We start from the raw sequence: 20,436 nt of genomic DNA, 5'->3' as shown, positions 1-20,436 counted from the left end.
ATGCTCATGGTCGGCTTCCCTCAGTTAACTCGATACCTGTCAAGTGCGCCCTAATTCTGTTCTAAAGTGTTGTAAATATTATATTATATCATATAATATATGGTTTCGAATAGATCAATTTTTTAATAAAAGTCAACCTTTAAAAAAGATAATGAGAGTAATTTTTGATATTTTACGATTTAGATTAAAGATATAATAAAGAAATTCTTGCGTGTTAAAAAGGAAACGTACCGTAACGAGATGATCAAAGAAAGATAAAAAAATGTCGCAAATGGTAACTGATGGAGAGCTATGCCTTTAATGTGGCTTTAATGTGACCTCAAAGTCACGGACGCGTGTCCCGACATCGCCAGTGGAGATTACGGATTATTCCTCTGTCTTCATATCAAAAGAAGAATACAAAAGCGAGATTCATATTACGATTTTTTTTTAATTTTTAATTAAAACAAAAAATATATAAGATTTTTGTATCTTATTCAATATAAAAGCTATTGTGTGTTTATATTATTTTTACTATGTATAAACCAGACGTGAACAGAAACCTCATTAAGAGAGAGAATTACCTTCCAAAGTCGTAGCCTAAATGGTACTTATATTTGCCCAAGGCTGAAGGATCTCATGAAGCATGTAATGGATAACAGTAGCATTGCTAGGGAAAGGGCACAGAATATTATTAATATTAATATGTGCTTATATTCAGTAGAGTTTACAGTATAAAAAACAGTATTGTCATCTAGATCCAGCAGTCACACAACACTTTTTTTAACTTGTTCATTGTGTTCATAACTTTTGCATTAATAATCAGAGTTATATAGCTCCACGGCTGTTAAGCGTTAGGAAGGTCTGAGAAGCCCGTCAAATGCGGCCTAAATCTGTTTTGACAAACCAACCGTAAAGTCAACATAGGAAATGTTAACTGTCTTACGTTTTCCTGCAATATCTATTATACTCACGATTGAGACATTGTGGACGATCTTTATCTCTTTTTATTGAGACCCTCTTCCATTTAATTTGTTAAAAGTAATTATATAATTTAAATAATAGTTTATTTACTGTTTGTAATACTTTAAAAGATGAGATGATGTTTTATGTATGAGGCATCATTTTTCTATTTGGTCTCCTATATCTACGTATCAAATTTTATTAAAAACTGATTAAGAGCTTCAACGCTAAAAACAAGACGGCAGTTAGATATATATCGTAATAAGTTTATATTGCTATTTCGTAAATAAAATCAACGATACGATACAGGTGAAAAAGGTGATATCTGTGTATATATTACGGAAAAGGTATAAAAGTAAAAAATCACATCTGTTTCCAATGGATCATATAAAGTTAAAATATTTTTTCACGTAACAGCGGATACTTCAATTTAATCACATTCCCTATTTTAATGAAAGAATCCCCGAGCACATTTCAAAGTAAAAGTAATCTTGTTAAAGTAATTTTGTACTAATTGAAACCAACAAAGCTCTTTTTGCGTTTGCTCATTATGGAATTTAATTCAAATAAACAATATCATCCATTCCTTTCCTTTGTGCGGCTGGATTCAATAACTTTAATTAAATGATAGTATAAATAATGAAATAAAATATCTTATTCTTTGTGTATAATTTACAAAAAATAAATGAATAAGCAGATTATCTCTTATGATTTCTCTAGTAATTACTACATGTTTAAAATATATCTAATACTCAAAATAAACTACGAAAATAATATAACGTATATAGTAGTACAAGTATTTAAATTATGTCATGTATTTTTGAATTTCCTGATTTGTTTACACTGTCACTTTATTGAACGTCCGCCACGTTCAGTTCCCTCTCCAAATTTTATCAAACACAACACTTCCGTTATTGACAACAAATATTTCGAATTTAAAATCTTCTAGAAATCACTAACATACAACATCAGCAGATGTTTTCTTATTCATAAATATTATCAGATTTGTGAATAATGAAAAAACTTTTTAAAAAATCCTCCTAGTAAACCAAGATACGTTACTGATAAATAAACAGTGGCAGCCCTGATTTTAGGGGCGTAATACGCGGAATCTCACCCGTGCGCTTTAGTAGAAATCATAAACAGTGCGACTTTGATCACTTGTTTTTATTGAGTTAAACCCGTCCAGTATTGATTGTTATTTCTAAACAACTGGTGTTAAATAGTCGTAAATGTAGACTATTTATATCTCAATGAAATATATTTATTTAGGGCACAACAGAATGAAATGTGTTTCATAAAGAGTGTAATAAAGAAAATATATCGCTGATTGTTACCGGTATAAGCTTGAAAAATCGTGAGCATTTACAGCTCATATTAGGTGTCACGGGGCAAACACGAGCAATAAGAGGATTAGACACATAAAAGGCTTTAATGTTCACAACTTAAATAAAATACCCGAATTAGGGTCAAGTAATAAACCAAACTACTACCTCTTGCATTCATAGAGTAAATTTGATCGGCATTTTAAATGAAATATAAATATATATTTCTTAATTTTATTGTAAAAAACTAATTTATTTGTCAATCTTCAAGTACAAGTAAATGAGTCGTTATAGAAAAGTTAAGTGAGATTTTAATAAAAGGTTGTTGCGTCAAAAATAACATAATACTATAGTGTTTGTAGAAATATTTCTCATTTTATTAATGTTCTAATAAAGCCAAACTCTACAATGTATTATTGAAAATGATCGCTGAATCGGAAACCGAGCACATTAAGATCGTAAATACAAAGTCGAATATAAATTTATTTCACAACCCTTACATAAATCCATTCTGCCCTCAAAATACGCATAAGATAATTGTTATAACCTAGTATATGACTGAACTTAATGACTCAGCTTCCGCACTGCGCCCGCGTCCTCAGGCCACGGAACTTCAATTTCCGCTCCAAAGCTGATTTTCCCTTTACGACAAGCGCTGCCTATTCTTTTACTTAGTTTTCATTCCCTATTATGAATTTATTGTGTCTAATACATTAACTTTTATTATTAGTTAATAAGCATCAATGATTGTGAGTTCGCATTTTTATTATTATTATAACATGAAATCAACTCCGTTAAACATTGCGTAAGAAGTCTTGCGAAAGACTCTATAAACGAATCACGTAAATAACTCATAAAAATGTATGTGGCCGACTTCTTTATTTTTTTATTTTATTATATTATTACTTATTTATTTTTTATTTATATGGATATACGACTATACTCCGAGACACGTATAAATTGGCATTGACTTTTGATGGAAGGCATTATTTCAACTTGTCTCGAGATAAAAATTCAGTGTGTGGCGTAGTTCTACTCGTATGTGGACCATCGGTTTGTTCCACTCAACTTTCAAAACCCGAAATCAAACAAAAGAAAAGACACATTGGCAACTATTATATCCGAAGGGGTTGGTTTTGATGGCAAATTCGTACAATGCCTCATTTTTTTTACCAATAGGCTTTCAGTTTTCTTTATTAAAGCTTGTTTTAAAATTCGCTATTGATTCATTTATGCGGACAACTTTTGTAGCTCCTCATACTGTAAACGTATTTTATTTTATATATCCATGAAAATCAACAACGGCCTCTATATATTTGTAATTGTAATACTATTGAGCCAGTACGCAATGTTTATATTATATGATACTGTAATAATAAAATATATCTCAAAGCAATTTCCCGTAAGAAATTAGTTTCACAATATATATTCGGCATAACTTGTGACAAGCAGAAATAACAAAACGAAATCGTTCACAAACAATGGAGCTTGACATACGCGTATAGCCTCGAGAAATATAAATCTGTCCTGAGATCGTGTATTAATCGTCGTATTTGGTGAATAAATTTACTTTTGTTTGAGTTTGTTTTCACTGGGGCGTTATTTATTCAGTAGGACGACCCCAGGCCAGGACGCGGATACTCCAATGTTTACATAGCATTTTCGTCCTACTGTTTACCATTGACTTGCGATATTCTATGAAAATAGTTTATTATGGACTTATTTGTTTTAAATGAAACAGAATGTATGTCATGAAATGAGCAATTCCGTTGTTATCTAAAATAACTGATATTTGAGGTACCAGCTGTCCGTATTCTCACAAGAAAATAAATGTTATTATAGGTCAATTATTGCTGATTTAAAACTCACAGTCAAGAAAATATTTCTTTAATAAAAGAAAATTATTTTAATTTAATAAAAATGTGTCCTCCTCCTATTTCCAGTAAGAAATATGTAAAGTTATTTTATTACGAACGTTGTTGACGTGTTTAGAACGACATTCGTCGAACTGTAGGCGATTGATTTACGTTGTTGATCGCAGACTTGACTACGCGGCTTGCAAACAAGTTACCTATATATACGCTAAGAACTATCCACTGATACTACTCTGAATAATAACACAATACATTTAGAATGGACAGGATGAACGATAAAATTCAAACATTTATGTGAAACATAAAACATTGAAGGAACATATAATTTTCTCCAAGCAAAGGGTGCTTGTATGTAGGGATTTCGATCAAATTTTAAGACTTTGGTTTTATGTTTATACATTAAAAATAAACCGATATTTTATTAGGGAACATCGAATAATATCTATTTCTACAGACTTACTTCATACGCCTGGATTTCTGTGCCATAAACAAAAAAGCAATAGCGTTCGAAGACAGGTCAAGCAATTATGGCGTGTAGGAGATATAAAATAAACTAAAAACTCATCATCGCATCTTTGATAGTAGTCAGGTTGCTAGGCATGAGTTTAAAAGTAACTTAAATATTTTTAACATCTATATATTATAAATGTCACAACTAGTTTAGTGAAAATTGTAACTGTACATATTTAAAAATGAATAAAATTTGCTTTTGAATTTATATTAACCTTAAAAATAGCCAAATTTATGTTTCTATGATAAAAGGTAGTTTATGAACTCAATCATACACCAACTCACATAATTTTGACTAAAATTTTAACATAAACAGCAGCCCTTTCTTGAGCAAAAGCTATTTTTAACGACCAGCTCACTGACTTATTTTATACTTGATTTTAATGGCAGCGTTGGTTGTGATTTTTGCTTAACATACATAATTAAAAACACTTTTACTGTAATGAAAAAGGGGTGCGCCATTAAAATAGTACCACATAAATAATTCAGGCGTGGTTTTGGCGTCGTTTCAAGATATTTTCACATTAAATTTCATGAGAGGATCATTTTTCCGGATAAACGAGAGCTGTGCTATCTGCACCGGTCGTCTTACTTGTAATTGACCGTTCTTTCTTATTTACTTATAATTGGAATATTATCTTTTGGTTTTAGACGTCAGGCATGTAGAGATAGATAGCTATAGTCATATTTTTGCTACCAAAAAATTGTTTAATGCAAATGGTTGGTTCTTTTTGTAAAATATTTAAATCATACATCTAAAATACAGTTAACTATTGATCAATAAGTAATATTGATAAAAGAAACATTACAAGCATTACCAAAACTTAATAAAAAAACGCATAAGTGGCAATGTAAAAAAAAATATTTTTTTTTTAAAAGGAAGTATATATAGAATATTACATATTTTAAATTATTATTTATAAGTTGTGACATTAGAAGCCGTTAAAAATAAAAATATTTTAATTCTTTTATATTAATAATATGTAAAATATTCTTTTTTTATAAACCCATCCAAAGTTAGAAAATTTATTAAAATATGTTTTAAGTTATAACTAACAATGTGCAATTCATAGATCGTTTTGTTTAAAGTATTTCTTCTGGTGGAAATAATCTTATTTCTTCGTTTTCTGTCGTCGCCTTAGCTGCCGGGAATGCTGAAGGGGGACTATTTCATTCCTTTTTATTTTTACTCCGTAAAGCAAAGTCTGCGACTTACGAACGTTGATTTATATGGTAATAGTTCGCTGAAGGTTTATAAATCGACTTTATTTTAAGATTGCAGTTCTTTGGTGCCTAAATATGAGAGAATAGTCTAAGTAAACCGGCAATCAATCACTCCAATATCAAAATTTGAAGTTGACATAAAGTGGATGAGAATATGATTGATGCACCCACTTTCCAAAACCCATTAGCAATAACCGCAACTAACTCAGTAATTGAATAAATTTACACTAAAACAGTACGTGACCTCCTTGAAAACATCTTTTAAATTTGTAGATATATAATATTAAAAAAGAATACTTAATTGATTGAAGAGTAAAATATTTTCGTAATTTTTCCTTATTTCTTAATTTTGAATGTACATATCTTGTTTTTTATTTGTCTAGCTATCTTTATCTTTAAATTTATCTAGTAGTAGAACGTGAAATGAAAGCAAAATAATTAAAACCCTTATGACATAGAGACGAAACCTCTTAGCATTCAATGGATTCACCGTGCGGTTGCCGGGTCCATCGCATTGCAGGGAGAGGAGCTTCAGTGCCTTGGAATTGTTATCCAGGTGTAGGTTTAACTTTTAAAAGGCCCCTATCTAAAGTGCGTTAAATGCTCACCTCCAGCGTCCAAGCTCCTTTCCCTACCTAACCAAAGTTGAAAAGAACCTACTAGGGCTGCCTTTGAAGTACTTTCCAAGAATGAATTGATATAAGTTCTGGACAGGCCTAACTCTTTTATAGGTTGTAGAGAGATTTAGCCGTTATACCTCTCGCTCCCACTTCAACCACGTACCAATCCACGACGAGGTTATTTCTAGTGAGTTCGTTAGTGAGCTCGTAATATTTATTGATCTTGATGAAATCTTCCTTGGGGATGTTGGTTTCCCAAGGAACCGTAAACTCTATTATCACAACGCGCTTTAAAATTCGCGAATACATAAATATGTCTGGTCTAGAGGCCAACGTACAAATATCCTCTGGGATTTTGTATTGTTTCTTATATGACTTGTACAATGCTAATAAAATTTATAACTTTATATTAATATTATATTTTAATATTATATTTAATCAAAAGTTTTAATATTTAAACAGGTTATATATAAGAGTTAACCGCAAAATTACTTATGAAAATTAAATTAAGTCCAAGTATTTGTATGTATGTATAGCGAGATTTCAAGTAATGAAAATAATTCGTGGTCCGCATGAAAAATGTTTGCTTAATAAAAGAGTACACTTAATTTCAAGAACGGAGAGTCATTGCGGGCTTGTTAAAGTAATGGGTAGATAAAATATGTCCTACCCCGAATAATCCGCAAATTCATTTTAGTAACTCCAACTTAATGAAGGGAAACGACCCGTACCTATTTCAAGAAAAACTAACCTCGATCATTTGTTAAGTGACTTGCACTGAGCATGTTAGGTTAATAGATGAACTCAGATTCACCGTTACATTTACATTATTGATTGTGTTTAGCCGATTAACGTTTCAAGTTAAATGGTTTTGGTAGTAAATCAACTATGAAATAAAATTATTTTTATTCATTACTACAATATTTAAATTATTTAATTCATATCTGTCTCTACATCATGAAATTTAATATTCTGGCATACATATTAATTAAGTTATCAAATTTGTTATGAAGTTTTTTTGTACATATAAAACTGAAAATATTGAAAGTAAATAAGTTATCCCATTATTGTAAGATTATGTATGAATCATTATATATTTAAGGCTTTCAATAGCTTAATGGGCTAGCAAGATTGACATAACAAGGCTATTGGTTAACCAATTTAAACCCGGCAACAGCATACAAGATGAATATGTGAACAATTAATTATTCACTGTATTATAAATTTATAGAATTCTCAATGAAACAGAACAATTACACAGTAATATAAGCTGATCTTATGTTTACTGTTGCTTCTGACATCTATTAATATTGTTTTAATTACAATCTTCTGACATAAGAGAATACTCTTGCAGTGTTCAAACGATAAAAAGAATACATTGGCGTAACCAATCTATTTAATGGAAATAAGAAACGTAAAAGGCACACACGAATTAACAAACTTTTAAAAGATATCGTATCTTCAACATATTCGGTTAAATATAATACCGGCAACATTAAGGGACTGTATTCTTGACAAGGGTATGTTAAGAAATTCTTCGACATAAGTATCTTATACCTTTACAAGAAATGACAAAGCTGACCTGATTTCCCTATAACTTTGCAATCCCGGAGGGTTGGAAAAGCCCCTCTGGGACCATAATTTCATTACATCATACCCACGCTGTTAGAATTAATAATTTTTAGAACTCTACGTTATCATATTACTTCTTTAAATAGCAAACAATTTAACATACGGTTTATATTTTACTGAGTATTTATTTCTATTCATTATATTCTAAACTCGTCCTAAATTTTAAAAGCATTCATATGACTAAGTGTCAGGCTTTACAACACATAAAGCCTGTTGACCTGATTGAATTCAATATTACAGGTAATGTCTAAACCTGTGTAACATAATACCTTATAACTGCTCATGAGCCACTCCTTTTAAATCGACTTATTCGGCTCCTCATTTTGAAATACTCCTTTTTTTAACACCTATTACCTGATTGAATTCTCTAAGATTCTATCGACCCAATATTTTAAAATATAAACATTTGATGCAAAGAAAATAAATCATAAGTTTAATTATATCTAAATAACTTGTATAAATACATTCTGTCAAAAGTTTTAGAATATCAATTAGTTTTACTTAAATATTATGTTTAAGAAAACTTATAAGTTGAATGTTCTCTTTGTTGACTTTTGATTCGAATGACATAAGTTTTTATTGCATAAATGTCATTATATACCTCACAATCTTTTTATTACTGTGTTAACAATTGTATTTAAAACATAGAGAATTACAAAAATACTTGTTATATTTCTTTGTCTTTTTGTTTCACTTCAAGTTCGAAAAGACAAGGACATTCTGTCAATTCTTAAATATAAACAGTTTCTTTACTTATCATATTCCAGTTAGTGATATAGTAGTTCGCTAATCCTACAAAAAAAAACCGACAAATTTGAAAATAATAGCAACTGTTTGCATTTCATTAGAACAATTTATGTTGCTATAACTGTAAATCATCAACCAATATTAATTAAGTCACGTCAAACTGATAATGATGAATTATTATGAATAAATATTCAGTGTTCGGCATAAACAATCTGCAAAAGTAAGTCTGATAAAATTGAAAACGGTAATGATATTGCACTACGTCAGATAATTATAGATTTTGTGATAAACGTTATACCATTTCAAATCTTATTTATTATACGCATTTGATAACATACTGACTGATTGATGTCACTGGTATAGTGTCAGCTCTACCGATATGTTGTCGCTTATCTACCGTTTGTAGTCGTACGAGCGTATCATAATATAGATTTATCTCATGCATTTTCGAAATATGGGTGTCCATTTTCAACTTGTATGTATATCATGCCTTAATTCATCTCAAAATGCTATTAATCAGATTGATTTCAATTCCAAAACGTGTTAGATAACTGATTCCATTATGTTGATACTAATGTAGAGGAGAAAAGATGAAATACATTACATTTATTAGAAAACTAAATATATAGCAAATAGCAGTAAATGAACTCATTACGTCCAAATAAAATGACCATTTACCTAGAAAGGTTTTCATAAATAGAACTAAGATTGAAAAGACATTTTAAACCGAATATGACAAAATGGAGTGCGTATTTCGCGTAATCTTAGCTCTTGATGGCTTCACTGTCTTGTTATTTCGCTGTTTAATTTAAATATGTAAATTTTATTAGGTATAATACAGGCTGAGGCTCTTGAATTGCAAATGATGTGACATTACAATTTTATAGGCTGGTAGCCAATTCGCCGGGCCGTTTCCTTGGCAAATTTTCACTTAGAAACACTCAATCTCAATTTTAGTAGCTTTTTATAAGTTGCATTCGCGATGACAACAGGCGTCTGTGTCAATTAATTAATGTATTTAAAATATATACAAATTTAAGTAAATATCTTCATATTTTTACTCCTACAAATTCTTGTCATCATTAATTTAATCTTATAAAAATTTTAACCTTTAATCTTAATTTTTTTTTGGAGTTTTAGTACAGATCGATAATTTATAAATACAAAAATAATTTAAATACTTTGAAATAATGTTTATTCTCAGTATTTTTAGTTTGTTACTTTTAATGTTAACTTTCACTTTTTAAATAGGTATTAAACAACCCAAAATAGCTTAGCAACGGAAAATTTTTTTGATTTTTATTAAAGATATATGTACGTGTTATAAATGATATACTTCCGAACAAGGCATTCAATTTAAGCTAGGCTTAGCCTGGATAGACGTACAATCTAGACGCGACACTAAAGCCGTAAAATGAATGAATGATTTTGTAATACCCATTTCTGAGCGTTTGCTTTTTATGTCACCATTTTATGTAAAAAGAAGCGTTTCACTTCTCATTATTAATATTATATAAGAAAGCTTTATTTATAGTTCCGCAATGTTCTTACCTTGACGTTAATGATTTTTATTAATTATCATTTATTATCAAAAATTTGGATTATACCTTACGTATAACCGAAGTTTTGATAATTAATAATAGTGTACACATCATGTGCTCGTTCCCATGTCCTTCAATTTACCCTAGCCCAAAATAACAAATAATTTATATTAGGGCAGAAGAATAAATGTTGGTTTAAAACTAAAGTTTTGAATAAGTCGGTGTTTTTCATGTAGTAGCTCATATAATATGTAGCTATACTCCTACTTAAAGAAAAGAGATCTATCTGACTATGATATTTTTAAAAGGACTTTTTAAAGTTTCTTCAAAAGTCATCTGAGAGTCATAGTTTACTTTTCAAAAAAGTATTATTTCACGTTATTCATGCAATAATATTACCTTGGGACTTAAAATAAGATCTTGTATAAACCCACAGATGTTTATACTTGAGGTTGTGATATTTTCGCACGTTTTATTAACTATTCTGTCTGCAATAAAACACGGCTATCTCCACAAAGACCGCTTAATGGGTTTCTGCTGTGTACCCCCTGAAATAACTTTTTACTACTGGCTTAACTGTTTCCCTGTAACATCTGTCAATAATAGTTTATGGAAGCAGTTTCAACCAATTATTATTAATACATATCAATACCTTCTTAATAGATTTGTAGTTAACTCAACAATTTACTGTAAATGTAACAAAAACAATATGATTTATGTAAATTGTTTGTTAAAAAAATAGCATTTTATAGAACTTAAAGCACTTCATAAATAAATGAAAAGAATATTTTCTTTTCTCCAACAGCATAATAAAAATGCGGAAAATATTTAATTTCATATAATTTTTTTAGTGTATGTATATAATTTTTTTATTATATGTCCCCATCATTATGGGTCGCATGTGGCAAAAGCAGATACATATTACTTCAACAAACACGAATACAAGGGTCGCAAAGACATAAAAACTTATCTTATCGCCATATGATGGATGATTATATTATTATAATAACAAGCAATTGTGGGCACCACTGCCATGACGTTAAAATATTATTTACAAAATACTTTATATATTTTTTTTCGTTTTGAATAATTAACATGTGAAATTGTACATATAGCTGATGCATTTATTTGTTTGAAACGAGAGAAAATATGTTATCAATATTCACAATCATAAATTGTAATGAATGTTGTATGCTAATTTTTACACACACACACATACATTTTTACGTTTCCCTTATTTACATTGCCTCAATTTGTTTATCATTACAAGTAAACATGTTTCTGCATGAAGTATAGTACATTTTATATCAAACGCATAATAAATTTTATATTAAACAATGGTAATATTCGGAATATAATAAAATTCAGGTATATAATAAGACTTCACATTTAATATTAACATAAGAATATCAACATGCAATTCAAACATTCAGCACCTCACACGAGACGGCGATGTGTCAAAGAAAGTTTCGTAATAAACGTTAAATAACACGGAATTGATTGCAATTATGCCACTGAAGGTAATGTTGCATGATTTTTTACCCTCATACCCAACACGAAGGGGAGAATGGGGGAGCAAATGTGCTGATATCACGATCCGAATAATGCTTTGGATAAATTTCGTTAAGCATTTGCTACAATTGCTTTTGCATATTTTTATTAAAAGGGGAATCTTAAGCATGCGACCCTAGGGCGAAGTTAAGAAGGTATTTGCAAGAAAAGCTTTGTGTTATTCTTTTTCTATTGTTGTAAATTACTTTTAATGAAAAATTATTTCCTTTAAAGAGTTTATGAAATATTTCAACACTTATTACATGAAATGGAATAAATTATTAAAGTCTTTTAGTGAAAGTAGTGAAAAGTTTTCAGAATGTGGTCTATTTTACAGAGAAAACCATGTAATAAATTGTTTAGGTTTAGGCGTAAACAGTGGGGCGAAAAGCTAACAGAGGTGTAAAGCCACGACCAAAATGGTTCCCCTGCCCAACATAAATATCAAGAATTATGTTGAAACGACATCTTAATACGCAATCTCAACCCAATTGCATTACAAATTGTTGTCGGTCAACGTGCTCTTTACGAGATACTATTCATTGATGATGATTTAGATGCAAGGAGAATCGGACGGAAGTGAGGCGATATACCGCGGGAACTACTCAGTTGCCATGGTAACGTTTTGAGGGTAGACTCCCCTACTACCGTCTAGTTCACGGACACTTATTATCGTTATCATAATAAATTGGTCTGGAATGCGTGCAATAACTTCTAGCGAAATCGTAATAAAATTCAGATATGGAATTTCGTTATGATAAAAAAAAAGGATTTATTGCTTGCCGCTTTTGAATTCGTGTTTCATTTTTTATGTGGCAGAAAAGTAATTGAGGTTTTTTAATAAGTAAATTTTAATTGAGTCCTACTTTTTAATATTATTGGCAATAATTAACTTTCTAGATATTGTTTATTGATATAATATATTCCCTTTTGATAGATTTATTTTAGTTAGTATCTCAATCGTAGGTTAATAACAGCTTTGTTTTTTTTTTGTCTTAATTTATAGTTTCATGAAGGTCTCCTCCTATATATAAATGTGATTAATCAAGAAACACTTTTGCATTGCTTTTAATCGGATAATAGAATCAGAACTAAATTCAACAAAATAATGAAATATTCATTGATTTCCCCATAAAATCTTATCCATACGGTATATGGAAAGAAGTTTGTATGGAGTATATGAAGATCTTATTTTCTATAAATTAACATTATCTTAATTATCTACATTTTCCGCTAAGTGGTTTAGCCTCTTTAATAGATTAAACCTACAGTTAAAAAATAAATTTATATTACATATTAAACAACAAAGTATTAAAACAGCATTAAAATCTTACATAAAAAAGTTTACCGCCAAGCAAACAGTTGTAAAAGCAGAAATGGAAACGGTGTAAATCCCAAATTTATTATCCCGCGATTGATGATGATATATCGAAGTTGGCTGCTGTGTTGATCGTCACTTACCCTTCCCTTATCACGTCGTATGTAATTTTGGATTCATTGCCCTCGGGCGTTTGTGACCCTTACATGTTTTTTTATTAAATATTTTTATCGTTTACATGAATAAATTTTTCAAAAACTAATTTATTTTCAGGAACTATATGGTTAAAAGACGATGAGCCATGGAATCTCGGAGTGCGCCGCCGAGCCCCGAAGACTCTGGGGAGGCGGTGTTCAATACACACTGTGGACGATATCCTCATCAACCAGTATTGCAAAGAACATTCGCAAGTTGTCGCGAAGCAGGCCGACCGCGACCTCATCACCGACATGCCGTTTCAGAACCTGGAAGACCAGACGATCGAGTACTTACAACAGCCGAAGTTCACGACTATCCTTCCTCCGAGTCCGGCATTGCTGCCGATTGTCCTCATCCTCATTCAAGTAATGCAGACGACAGTCCATGTTACGACCGTTCAGATTTTGAGGGCAATTCTAGTTACAGCTTAAGACATAATTACCACCATACAATCGACTGCAGTAAACATAGATCTGATTTCAGTCGTAGCCATACCCCAGATTATAATAATGATCACGATTCAGATTGTGATCGCGGGCATTCCCGTTCTCAAACAACACGACGACCACATCGTAGGCATAGGCGAGAAGATGGTGATGGCGCCCAATCGCTTGATGAACGCTGTGCTCGAGACCTTGATGAAATTTTGCCAGCAAGACTTGCAGCAGTGAACCTGTCGAGAGAGCAACCATCACAATCATGGAATAGGAGCAATATTGCCGCTACCATGGAACGTTTTGAGCCGGTGGATTATTCCTATGCCTATTACGACCATCATTTATCCATGCCTTCTTCCTCTAGAAAGGCTAATCGACAAAGGGGACGTGGTGGTTTACCCCGTGATAGATCTGCCCGTCATAATTTTGTAACAAGGTATGGCACTGAAGAAAATATTTACGAAGAAATAACAGACGGTTCCAGAACTTGCCCTAAGCATCGATATGTACCTCGACAGTCACTGGTTTCACTAGATAGAAGCGTTGTTGAAGAAGAAGTGCGCAGAGTAGAGTCAAGGCATAAAAGAATCTTAGGGGAATTAAATTTAAGTGTTGAAGCAATGCTTATGCCTGAATGTGAATCGCCTGATTCTGAGCGCGCAGAAGATAGAGATAATATAGAAGAATTGTTGAGAGTTGGGCCAACAGATGAATTATTATCGCCGGCTAGTTGCAATCCCCCTGATTTAGACAGTGGATTTAGTGGGAGCAGTAGTGGTGCCAGTTACGTAGGAAGTTTACGTCGAAAACCTACAGGATCTGTGCCACATTTACCTGCAGTAGCGTATGGTACTCGTGGAGTTGGAGTTCGTATTTTAGGAGCCGAAGACTGCAACTTACGATGCCCTAAAGATGTTAATTCTCCACGTAGTTCTAGCTGTGGCGATGCAAAAACCAGTGGTTTTTGGAATAAAAAAGCATGGAAGAAAATATCAGGGTTTTCGAGTTCGAACAGTATAAATAAAGCTGGTTTAACTGGTGAGTAAATTGGCTTATACTCTGTAGTAAATGTTCTAAATTCTTCATTTATTTTCTTATGTTTTTGTTTTTGTTTTTGTTTAATACTTTTGGTTAATTTGCACGTATACAATTTATTTTTCCCTTTTTTATTTGTTATGTAGACATGAAATTTTTTATTTAGCTCATTATTACACAGTAAACATTATCTTTAAAATTAAATAGTACTTAACTATATACACACTGTCAAAATATGGCAAGAGACTTTTTCGATAAAGGAAATTTAAGTCGCCGTACAAGTTTTTACGATTTTAAGTTTTCGGCTTTCAAACGTCTATGGACGCGTTTCAAATGGACGCGCTAATCATATTTTTAGTTGTTTTTGTTAACGGTACGGCATTTCATTGCAGGTCTGCTCGTTAGGTACACTTTCCGGCGTAAGTCCGGCTCGCAGGGCTCTCAGGGCAAGCGGCGTACCGAGCCCGTCAAATGCGATGCGTGCCTCTCACAACGATGTTAACCGCCTTTATGGTAAGGGACCTAAACAATAAACATTTGAGGCGTACGTTTTCTGAGAAACATTACTTTCAAGATTCGAATTCCTTAAATAGAAATTCAATCTTATTTCACATTTAACACACTTAGAGTCATTTATATTTCTAATTAATTTCACTCGATCAGTTTTAGCGCGTCTTTTTTAATCTTCTCCACATTGATGGACTTTTTCAATCGCTCTATAGGAAATTTTTCGCTTTTTATTATTTTGTTTTTATTTTATTTTCTAATATAATTTAATCATAAATCACCTACGATAGCTCATTAGCAAGCTGAATTCATTAATTCAATATAAATAGATATTCATTGTATTTAAAATAAAAAGGCAACTAAAATTCTAAATCAGTAATTTAGAACGGTGTGGTTGGGTCAGAAACGATGAACAAAGTCGATATAAAGTTCTCTCATTAAGGTATCGCAGATATTACTTTTGCCAACTCCGACTTAAGATAAGTACTGTTCCACAAGAACCGAGACAATAGCATGCGCTACTACTTAATTAAGCTTTCCCGATACTATGTACAGCAAAACTTTCGATTGGACTCGAATTTCATCTATTGAATACTGAAGTCGTTATCCCAGTCATGCTGAAACAATTTTGATAAAATTTCAAATAAATCATATTTGATTACAGATGAAGCTTGTAGGCCAAGCAGAGCTAAATCAAGAACAGCAACTATACCCTACAGGTTATACACTTTTAAGTAAAGATCAAATTAACCAAAAGTGGAGAAACAATTGTTGTCCTATAAAGTGAATTTTTTATATTAATTTACATATTTTTTGTTACAGCTACTCCAACGGAAAACTTGTGGTGCCGCTGGATTCCCTAGCACAAAGCTGAAGGGAGCGCTCTTTCAATTTCAGTCTCCATCGTCTTCGAAAATCTACTCCATACTAATGGGCGGAGATCGTTTAACTTCGTATAAAATATGCACTGGACAAAAGTGTCACATCATTACGTATTTTCTATTAGTAAGAGAGCAAAAAATTGCTTGCACTTAGTAGTTATATGACTATTCTCTAACTTTTTAGTAGTAAGTGACTTGCATTCGGATTTTTTAATTTTTACTGTTATTGGAACATGTTTTGTGTGGGATGTTCACTGTTTAGTCGACTGTTTTTTCTTGTTAGTAACATTCCATTTGACTTTGTATCTTGGGATGCCGCTTTGGCTCTGCGTCTTTCAATGCGTCTATGAGACAAACTTATTGGGACGAAATCACTTGTAAAAAGAGTGTAAATATAATAGATATGTTTATAATTTAGAATGTTGGAGATGAGTATACGCCGACGAGATAGAAGAGCCTAATTGATATTATGTATTAAGACAACAGTTTCATAGAAACATAATGGATATGTTGTTGTTATTTATCAAGATTTTGTAGAAATTAGGAATTAAAAAGTCTGACCCCAAAACATTAAAATTGCAGTATATTTGCTATATGATTTTATATTGTTTAAAGCTTAAATTGTAAATTAAGTTACAGTGAGGTATAGCGAAATTTCAAAGTTATAAATAAAGCATACGAACTTGTCACTTTCATGATTGTATTTTTTTTTTCACGAATTGGCGTTACTTTTAGAATATGTGTTATTGTTAGTTATTATACCTGTAAATGTTGTAAATAAGATAAACATGGTGCACTCATTTTATCGTATAAACCTGTAAATAGTTATAACGCAATTGTTTTAGATTATATTTATATGCGATTTATTTAACAATTGTGTATTGAGAATAATCTGCCCAAACTGCCGGCCTTTGATATAAATTTTTAATGGCATATTGTTTGATTTTATTAATTACAATTATTATTTACAGAGTGAAAAAACGAATTGGATCTTATGTTCTGATATTCTTTTATTGCTTCTATTACAAAAAATAAATAAATAAGAGGAATAATTTAAATTAATGTCATATAATATGTATGTCCACTATAAGTCTATTAATTTATTTAAAGCTTTTGATGTGCTTATAGCAGTGTCAAATGGGTATTAAATATAACTGGGGGTCTCACATTCGCTCAGACATATTTGTTTTTAAATCTCATTAACCTATTTGGTTGATAAATAGCTTTAATCATGAAATTATTCATTAATTTTCAAGAGTAATTATTTGAAATAATATTTTACTAAATATCACAATATGTTTAACTGAATCTTTCTTATGTATATTCTTTTTATTTATTAATTTATATAAAGTTTTTTTTAATTTGCGAATTGTCATATCCCTTTAAATAAATGGATGTTACGTAATTAGTTAGCCAGCGAGAATATAATTTGATAATTGCTGTAAGCTAATCGACTGATACGAAGTAAATACTCAATGTTACACAATTTCTGTCTGTAATTTAGTGATCGTGTTCGAGTAAAAAGAGATTTTATTAAATAAACTATAAAAATTCTTACGTCTTTATATTTTAACCTTCCTTTTTTTTTAAATATTGGACTTAGTACAGCAGGCTAAATTTAACTCTTCTGTCTTCATATTGATTTATTTAGAAGCTTTTAAGTCAGAGTTCCCGACGTTCAAGGACTGTTAACAGATGCGTCAATCAATTCCTCATTAAGTTACATAGGTACCTAATTGTCTTTCATTGTTCGTGTACTAAAATAATGGATTTGCATCTTTTCAAAGATTTTAGGATTTTATTCATGAAAGTTAGAAAACAATCTAGAAAACATTGTAATTAGCAACCTTTTAAAAAGATGTGACCCTTAGGTTACGAACGAAATTGATCTACAATAGATTACTTATTGATGGACAATAAAGTCTACATTAAATATTTTAGTCGAGCAGTTAAAAGCATATAACAAAAAGTACTTGAACGTCATGTTGCAATTATCTTTATATTAAGCTCATAAAGATATTCTTAAAGGTTATATTTTATATAAGAAATTCTCATTTTAAACTCACTACTAAATAGTTTCCACAAAAGTTTATTTCGTTATAGAAAATATATCAGCATTATATACTTCTTAGTCTGATAAAATTCAAATTAGTTATATCATGCGTATCCAGGGATGAAGCTGTGAGTACAGGTAGTGCAAAAAGGGGTTATTAAATTGATTAAACGAATTTATTTTCAATGGAATTAACATAGAGATGGAATTAACAATATTAATCAATAGAATTAACATAGATTACTTAATAGACATCTGGAAAATATTTTTAATACACGTACGTGTACCCATCGGATATCTTAAAGTAAAGAAGCTTTCATCGCGTTGAAATTTCATATCCTCGGTTATTTCCATAAATACTATAAAAGCGAAAGTCTCTGTATGTGTGCTTTTGACAAACACACCGGGACTATCTAATGGATATATTTATATAAATATTGTTTGTGATTTTGTCATAAAATTCATAAACTAATTGAATTTAAACACGCGAGCGAAGCTATGAGCAATATCTAGATAACTATATATTCTGTAGACCGTTTTGTAATTTATAGGTTTCTCTATCATAAAATATTATTTAACCGAAGCTCGCAATTTCTCAGTAGTTTACTAAGGATAAGAGTTAAATATTCATTTATCAAATAAAGTGAAAGCCAAGTGTTTGTGACGGGCAGTTAAAAGGAGTTGGATCGGACATCAAAAGAAGATTGGTATGATCAGCCGTCTTTATGAAGTGGTATTTGCTTATCACTCTGATAAAGTCGTTATTATATAAAACTGGAACAAACTATTCGTTTTTAAGTTGATAAATAACTTAACGACAAATATTTTTCTAATATTTTTTCTCTAATTTCCTAATAGTTATAAAATAATTTCGTTAGTAATTTTATATATTTTATTTACAAAAAAATAAATTATCAAGTACGAAAGGAAAACAATGAAATGAAACTGTTATATTATGCAAAAGTACAATTTAAAACAGCTATTTTTGTTTGACGGACTTGCCGTTCGTGTATCACGCAAAATTAAATACCACTGCTAAATTAAACCGTTCGAACAAATAATAAATATTGAAATTTAAAACACTATATATTTTGATCGAGATCCCAACATTAGTCGGACTTTCGCATATATGATAACATATATGGGAAAAATTGTGTTGTTTTTTACAATGTAACGCAAAACTACTAAATGGAATTTGTCGAAGCTGTAGACTAATGTAGTTTACATTCCACAATATTTCATATAAAATTGTTCATAAAAAAAAACTAATCAATAATTCATGATATTTTTCTCTTTCATAAACTGTATGAAAAGTCCAACATTACTTTTTCTTATTCAAATGATTTTAAATTAAGGATTATATATAAAAAAATATATATAAAAGGTTCTGAATTAGAATATATTGGATAAATAATATAACATGACAACCAATAAAATGGCTACCAACATACTCGTTTTAAGTTGAGATTGATTGAATTTCGATAATCAAAACCCCTCCTTTATATAAACATCCCAAATTACCGCTTTGCTTTGAATACGTATAAAATTTCTGTCTGAGAGGGGACGCTCAAAAGGCTTTTATTCACAAATAGGTTAATTGTTTAATTACTAATAAAAATAAAAAAAACTCTCTATTGAAAGAATTTGATGAATGTACAGCTGCTTCAGAGTACACAACAGAATATTTGCACACATACGTCACAAGTAATATGAAGATACGCTATGTTTTAAATATAAAATAAACAAATATTTAGCACGATCTAGAATAATTAACATTTACATCCAACTCCTTCTTTATTAAATTCCACGCGATTATAGCCAACCCTTAGCATCGACTGGGACAATAAATCTTTATACCAATGCTTTGTACGTCAGATCGTCACTAGGATTTATTTGTCACTGGCACTCACAAAGGACATTCCTTTATTGGGATTTGCTTTAATCTGTTACCAGTTCCCAAACGGCAAATATCTATGTCCTTCAATTAATATCAATTTGGTTATATCAACTGAATATTCCATTTTTATGAACGAAAAGATGA

At 30.8% G+C, this 20,436-nt stretch overlaps 1 protein-coding gene across 4 annotated transcripts in view; it reads left to right on the top strand.

The window, feature by feature from the left end:
* The window catches only part of LOC116770210 (uncharacterized), a 57,611-nt gene extending 39,715 nt beyond the window's left edge, over window positions 1–17,896 (top strand). For 2 of the 4 annotated variants that reach the window (XR_009753643.1, XR_004353511.2), the window contains 4 exons: window positions 13,558–14,957; window positions 15,347–15,467; window positions 16,126–16,180; window positions 16,284–17,896. Coding sequence is in view for 2 of the 4 variants with exons in the window: in XM_032661586.2 (XP_032517477.1) it covers window positions 13,586–14,957; window positions 16,126–16,180; window positions 16,284–16,335 (1,479 nt within the window). In the remaining 2 variants the exon portion in view is untranslated. The remainder of the gene's footprint in view (window positions 1–13,557; window positions 14,958–15,346; window positions 15,468–16,125; window positions 16,181–16,283) is intronic. The other 2 variants (XM_032661586.2, XM_032661587.2) reach the window with 2 other exon arrangements.
* Window positions 17,897–20,436: the final 2,540 nt, after the last annotated feature.

This window comes from Danaus plexippus, assembly GCF_018135715.1.
Source record: "Danaus plexippus chromosome 13 unlocalized genomic scaffold, MEX_DaPlex mxdp_15, whole genome shotgun sequence".
In the NCBI taxonomy this organism is placed as follows: domain Eukaryota; kingdom Metazoa; phylum Arthropoda; class Insecta; order Lepidoptera; family Nymphalidae; genus Danaus; species Danaus plexippus.
Note: the sequence above shows the minus strand (reverse complement) of the source record. Positions and strands in the feature narration are given on the sequence as shown.